The 7,276-nt window shown below is 30.1% G+C and overlaps 1 protein-coding gene across 1 annotated transcript; it reads right to left on the reverse strand.

Moving 5' to 3' along the window:
- Nucleotides 1-1,958: 1,958 nt before the first annotated feature.
- On the reverse strand, nucleotides 1,959-6,713 carry LOC108912489 (SET and MYND domain-containing protein DDB_G0273589-like). Its single transcript, XM_018717722.1, has 3 exons — nucleotides 6,330-6,713; nucleotides 4,207-5,153; nucleotides 1,959-2,292 (listed from the first exon to the last, which is right to left on the reverse strand). Exons 1-3 carry the CDS (start codon nucleotides 6,711-6,713, stop codon nucleotides 1,959-1,961), a joined length of 1,665 nt encoding a protein of 554 aa, XP_018573238.1.
- Nucleotides 6,714-7,276: the final 563 nt, after the last annotated feature.

Here is a 7,276-nt window from a genome sequence, read left to right on the forward strand (position 1 = left end):
CGACCATCATAGACGTTAGGTTAGGTATGTTCTGTGTCATAGACCTTATAAACTGGTTTAGTCACGGATTTCTTAAATTAAATTTAATTTAAGAAATCCGTGGGTTTAGTACACAGATTACCAGTTTAGTAGGTCTATCCTCTTTCTAATCTGTGAGTAGGTCCAGGGAGACTATCTCCAAGAGTAGGTCAATGGCCACGACCAATAACTGCCATAACCTAACTTAATTTAACAAGATTGTTAGACAAATAAGGAAAAGGTTGTCTCAAAAATAATTAAGCATTTTGATTCAAGATCCATTTTATACAATGAAATTAAATATATATATATATATATATATATATATTCCTGAACTGGAAACAGACAAAAAAGAGGTAATAAAGAATTTTGCATTCATGAATATCTCGAAATCATCCCACCTAATGTTTATACATGGTATTACATGAAGGCATAAGAGTAATAGTTACTCATATGCATGAAGGCCTTCAATGGACCACACTGGCAGAGCGAACTGCAATTTCATAGATACTATGAAAGCATGTCAATTACACGAATTGTTTTTTATAATTGAATATTTGGGAAACAACTACTACATGCCCCAACTAGCATTGAATTATGCCAATAATATCTTTTAATCAGCTAGGATCATTCGTCAGCCAAATCTTAAACCCACGAGACATACTGGTTTCGGACTTATTAGATCTCATCAGTATGCGATTAATCCTAACTGTTTACTAGATACTGTCGTTATAAATCAATGATGATCGGGGCATGTTAGTGTAGTCATATTGAAGAACTTAGTCTGATTTATTAGCAGTGATCGTTCATCTACTACTCCACTAAATCTCACGTATATTCACTCCTTGTCTGTGGTTAGGAAATGAAAAATAGCTGAATGGTTTATCAGTTTTCTCACCTACGGTATACTGATGATAATTAATAAGTCTGAAATCAGTATGTGTCTGGTGGGTTTGGCTGACAAATGATTCTAGTTGTTTATTAGAAATTACTGATATCAGTAATGAATAGCATTAAATTATATAATTTAATGCTATTCAGGGGAATATAGCCCATTGAGTAGTTGTTTTCCATCAGTTATTAAAATGTCAAAATCTTTAGAAATAGATAAGGAGGAAATTTATATCTACCATGTTATAATGTGAAGTAATTTTTTAACAATGCATTCCTAAATTTGTGTTTTTTCAGTCTCTTTAATGGAAAAGTTAAAAGAATATTTCTAAATTCAGTTGTACAAAAAAAAAAAATAATCGAACATTCAAAATTAAATAATATTTTAAAAACTATATATAGAGGATAAAAGAACATCTTGAATCTTATAAATAAGTGAGTACCTATTATTCTGTCCTTTCCTATTTTAGAAAGTATACCGGATATACCTAGGTAGGTATGCATGTACCACCGAGTAACAGTTTTACACGGTACTTATTATTATTCAAAGTCTATTTAGTAGTTTAATAGTTGTTAGGGTAGTAGGCAAGTATTGGGGATGGGACTTTTGGATAGACGGTATAATAAAAATATATTTTAAGTTTTTACTTTAGTTTCAAATTTTATTTAAGACATAATATATTTATATTTATTAAAATAAAGTTAAAAATACTAAAAGTGCATCTGTTGTCTATACATACCTATAACATTACATTTGTTTTATTTTTAAAATCCAGACAGCTCTTAAAATTATGTGATTATTATTAAAATAAATAAATAAAACCGTAATATTTGAAATAATTAATTGTTAGCAAATATCACATTATTAACTTGGTATATAAATGTATAGTAATTAAAAGCTAATAAATTTAATCTTAATATTTTAATATAATTTTAAATTATTTCTATATTGAATCTACACACATTTTATGACATAAAAGAGAAGTAGGTATTAATTTCAAGAATCCTTATAATCCACTTTAGACAAAGGAGTCGAAGATTTGCAAATTTTAATCAATGATTTTATTGGCAAAACATAGAAATAACTCACATATGACACACCTAAGCAATATGTAATTCTCAGTAGGTATTTCAGTAATCTTTAGATTTTCATACAATGCATAGGCTTCTACCAAAAGCTTTTTTACCCGGCTTCTATCTAATCTATTACTAGCGAACAAATTCGTAACTTTCTTCATAAATTTTTTTGGAATTGGAGCTCCTTTTTCTAGAAAACCACTCATGGGCCAATCATTTAAACATGGTTCACAGTGGCAGGTGTAATTGTAAAATTTTTGCAGCCTAGTCTGACGATCAGATTTTTTACTATTGGCGAAAGTTATGCTGAAGAAAATAAAAATTTATTAAGTTATGTACAGGTTCATTCATGTAACATTTTATCTTTATTATCTTTTTTGCCTTTCGAAAGATAGCCAAGTTTTGAATTTTCGATGTTTTTAAATAACAGCTACAATACGTATTATTAGTTATTCGATTTTTGTTGAAAACGAGAAAGTTTTTTGAAAACTAACAATAGTAAGAAAAGTTTTAGAATTAAATTCCCAATAAAATAAAGTAATAATTTTTTAAGTCTTCCAACAGATTAAAAAATTCTTTTATTGGTGCATGATCCCTTATCAAACTTTAAACCTTTAAAATGCTTCAATTGAACTCCACTGTAGATTAACGCTCTTATACCGTGTGAGTGTATCAAATTTTGTTTTTCTAAGTTTAAGTATAATTGAGATATTTATTTTTTTCGAAATTTGAAACCCCACTTTTAAGGCCTATAGTAACTAGTAGTTTAGTATAAAGGTAAGTTGCGTTAAATCACCATATTTTGGGTTCTCGTACATGCCCCTGCTCTGTGTTGGTTCTTATGTGAAACACCCTATATACCAAACTTTTTTAATGGAACACTGTAGACTTATCGTTTTTGAATTCCACTCTTTTTTTCTAATTACAATGATATGATGATTACATGTTATATATTTGCTTTGATAACTTGCACTTGCACAATATTTTGCACAAATCAGTGTTTGGGTATGTTGTCTATTGTTAAATTTACTAAACAAATCTTTAATTTCTCTATTAACAAAAAATATCTTACTATAAAAAGTGTTTTATAATGCTTTCAACTTGTTCTAGACAATATTCCAAGCAAGTGTTTACTTTATAATGCCCTATTATGCAGTCTGAATGAACTTAATCAGAGAAAAATTAAAAATTTTAAATAGGCAATCAAAAGGTTGGTTTCCCTGGTAGCAAAATCTTGCACAATAAGACACTTATACAAGACTGCTGTGTACCTACTGCTGAAATCAGCATCAGGTTTACTGCAAGATTCATTGTGCAATTGTCTTAATCAAAGCATTCAATGGATTTGATTCAGGGCACTTGAGCACAAAGGGGTAAATTAAAGCAAGTGACTATGGTGCAGAGTTACATTAGAATTAAGTAAGACATATTGTACCTGACTTATACTAATTCACCTCTTTGGACTCAAGTACTTTTGGTTAAGTCTGGTACAAGTATTGTAAAAGTATCTTGCATAAAAAACAATGTAAATTTCAGCAACAGACACAAAACTGACACAATTTGGCTATTCCAAGTAAACTTGAAACAACTTGTATTAGAATTGCACAGGATTGTGCTACCAGGGTTATATCTCCTAAATACAAATTCAATATGTTTTTATATACAGGGTATCCCGCATAAGAACCAATACAGAGCAGGTGCATGTAGGGGTGTCAAAAATATTGTAATTTAACCAAACTTACATATATACAAAGTTGCGGAGTTATTAGCCCCCAAAATGGGGACCTAAATTTAGAAAAAAATTAATATCTGCAACACTTTACCATAGAAGAACCTTTGGTACATAATTTAGGTTTATTACTGGTGTTCTTACCGAACTTTTTTTTCATTGACCAAATTGAAAAATAGTAATATTAATTCACAGCAGAATTTAATTTAAATTTTCTTTTTACTTGTTAAATTTTAAAAAACTTTATAGTTTTAAGATTTCTGTAGCTGTTATCCTGTCTATGTTGTTTATGCAAAATATTTGGCAATATGTAATAACCCGTTTCAGAATTCTTATAGAAAATAGTAGTTCTCAAATAATCTGGGTCAAGCTTTTTCTCAGACGACTTGGTATTTATTAATTTTGATAGTAAAAATTATTGTTATTGCTGTTAAAATTATTACCATTAAATTTTACCTTACTTTTAACATTAAAAATAAATTTTAACTTACCCAAAACTAGTGGTCACATGTTCCCCCTTTCTGATCTTGGTAAGAGCCTTAACAACTATTTTGTTTCCATAGAAGAGAAGAAAGGTATTGGAAAAGCAAGAGTGCTGAAATTTAGTATATAATGAATATACTCCGGAGCCCACTACTTCAAATTCTGAGGTGCAAATATAGCTTTGCTTCAATTTCTCAATGCATATATTATTGTACCCTACTATAAAGTAGTTCTTCAACAGTAGCTCTTTCAAAACTCGTTCTTTATGTTCAACATTCAGTTCTTTTAGTATATCAGTGTAGGTTGTTAAATAGTGATAAAAAACCACAGGCTCCAAAGCATTCTGATATAACTCCTTGGGATCTTTGGAGTTTTTATAAGTTTCCATTTGGTAAATTTCTTTGTAGCGATTAGATTGATATACAATGTCATCATTTCTGGACAAATCTTCTATCAATCGATCATATTCCAACACTGACTTCAATGAAAGTCTCAAGAAAATAGTTTTTTTGTTTAATCCATACTGTATTAAAATGCATTCATATTTATGGTATGATTTATAAGCTTGTTCTTTACAGTTTTCGCTACAATATAACGCTTCCGTGCAATTGTCACAAGCTATCATGTTAAAGCAAAGTTCCAAACATTCATGACAATGCAAATATTTGTTAATAATATCTGTTTGTGAAACATACGGTGCTTCTACGGCCAATACTTCACCAATTCTTATATCTTTTGTAGCCACTATAAGCGGACCCCTATTTTCATCCAAACGAATGGCTATGGAATTAGAACTTGACTCAATGAATTTATTTTTATTTTTTATTTCTGGTAGTGGATCGTGGTAGGAGTCATTTTTTTGATAGCGTTTCAGTTCTTCTGCCCTTTCTTGTCGGAGCAACAATTTTTGTTTCAAGTTCTCTGTATAGTTACATTTAAGAGCTCGGTCTATATCCTGAAATAATAAATAACCATTTACTGAGTTTAAAATTTTTACATAAAATTATTGGGTATTTAAAACAAAGTTTGAGATTTGCATATATCTATCTTTTGAGAAATAAATACTAAAAAATCATTATGTTTCTGTATACGTTTCATGTAAGGTCTCCAAAGAAAAGAGAAAAGTGTAACTCTGGCACAAAAGTTCAGTTTAGGGGATTCCCAAAATTAATAAATTTAAAACTGTAAGTACGGGGCACTTTTCAAAGGTTTATCTTATTTGCCAAGGATATAAACATATAATTATAAAATGTCTCAGAAAGCCTAGAAAAATACAAATGTTTCTTAATCATAACACAGGCACACAAAAAAAGTGTCAACCCACATAAAGGGGTGTATGGGGGTGGTAAAATGACGCTAGGAGGTAACGAGGGGGGCTTATTCATTTTTGGTAGTCTTCTTCGTTTTTAGTGGCCTAGGACTCGGCTTTGTATGCGAATTGACATTTCAACGGTTATTCCTTGGAACATTTTAAGGCAAAAAGCCTTAAGGACTTAAAGCGAATGGTATTGGAGATGCAGATCTACTTTCCAAAATATTCAATGCCTGCCAGTGTTTCTGCCACTGGCTGAAATTTTGTATATTATTATAAATCTAAATAAAAACCTTTAGTTAATCCTTTAACCAAAATTTCATTAATTTACATTAAGTATCTTTAAAGAATAAATATGATGTGTTTCATAAAACTTACTACAATACTGTGTATTTGGAAATCAGGGCTAATGGTCTAACAATTAGGATTTTTCGGTTAAAGTGGTTTAAAAAATTATACATATCTAAAAAAAATCCTTTCAAATAAAGGTCACATTGAACCATGCAGGCACTGAGTAAGTTTTTAGCTAAACAGTGAAAGTATAATCGGCTAATTTATTCATAGTGTAGAATAAACATTTCGCTAGAAAAAATTGCGACTGGATTTTACCCAAAAAGTTGAATGAAAAACTTCTATACGAAAATAAAAAAACTAATAAAAATGTTATTCAATACAAAAAAATGGCCAAAAATTAAAAATGTCGTTTCTTAAACGAATCGAAATGCCAAAATACAGTTTTTATCGTTTGATTTCGACAAATATAAAAGCGGTCGATATTTTTTAATCTAAAGAAAATAAACGATCCTATTTAACGCTAACCTGTAAACACTCCTTATAATAGCGTTGATCCAATAGCACATGAGATCTATTTGAATAAGCAAGACTCAGACTTTCACTACCAAGTTCAGCATTTGCTACAGCTTGCGTGTAATATTCTACGGCGTTTACGAAGTCAAAATTTCGAATAAATAGTTCGTTGCCAATCCTACGGCTTTCGTCGGCTTTTTCATTGCTCTTCTTGTGGTACAAAGCTGTTGACGGGACTTCGTTAAATATAGGTAATCCCTTTACAACACTGTACACATAGTCTACTAGTTCATAATCACTTTTATGCTTTAAATTTTCAATTTTCTCCAGTTTCTTTTTGGTAATCGGTTGCAATGCTTCTAATCCATCACTAAGCAAAGTGTTGAGACCCCACATGATTAACTAGTTCTGTACTTCTAGGTTTAATGTGAAATGTGAACAACCAACATATATCAAGTGCCTACTAAGGTACGTGTTAAAAAAGCTGTTTTTTTGTAATTTTTTTTTTCAGTGTCTAAAAATGACTAAAGATTTCAATTTTTTAACGAAATGTTTGTATGAAAAGAAACTTGAGTTAGAGATTTAACTAATTAAACACAAAAATTCGTTGCATACGTAGTGAAAGTGCATATCAAAATGGGTTCTTCCTCACTTTATTTTCAGAATCATGACAGTCTTTCGTTTTTGTTTTAAATTTTTTTTCGAAACAATTTTAGTAATATGGATGGAATTTGAGTGATGGGAATTTTTTACTAATTTCTGTGATTGCTTATTTATATTTAATTAATAAACAATTTTCAACCTAACGCGACTTTGAATCTGTGAAGAAATGGTGTTAAATACCTTACATTTTAAATCAAGTTTGATCAAAATAATTTGATATGAAAAATTTTATTTTGGTCAAACTGATGATAGTCTGATACGTCCTAACCCCACCAAACTATTACCTATCTACTCGT

The sequence above is a fragment of the Anoplophora glabripennis genome, unplaced genomic scaffold, assembly GCF_000390285.2.
Source record: "Anoplophora glabripennis isolate ALB-LARVAE unplaced genomic scaffold, Agla_2.0 scaffold602, whole genome shotgun sequence".
Taxonomy (NCBI): Eukaryota; Metazoa; Arthropoda; class Insecta; order Coleoptera; family Cerambycidae; genus Anoplophora; species Anoplophora glabripennis.

Coding starts and splice junctions, on each gene's coding strand:
- LOC108912489 (XM_018717722.1), bottom strand. CDS start 6,713: ATGTGGGGTCTCAACACTTTGCTTAGTGATGGATTAGAAGCATTGCAA. Junction 5,154..6,329: donor ATTATAAGGAGTGTTTACAG/GTTAGCGTTAAA, acceptor TTATTATTTCAG/GATATAGACCGAGCTCTTAA. Junction 2,293..4,206: donor CATGTGACCACTAGTTTTGG/GTAAGTTAAAAT, acceptor TATTTTCTTCAG/CATAACTTTCGCCAATAGTA.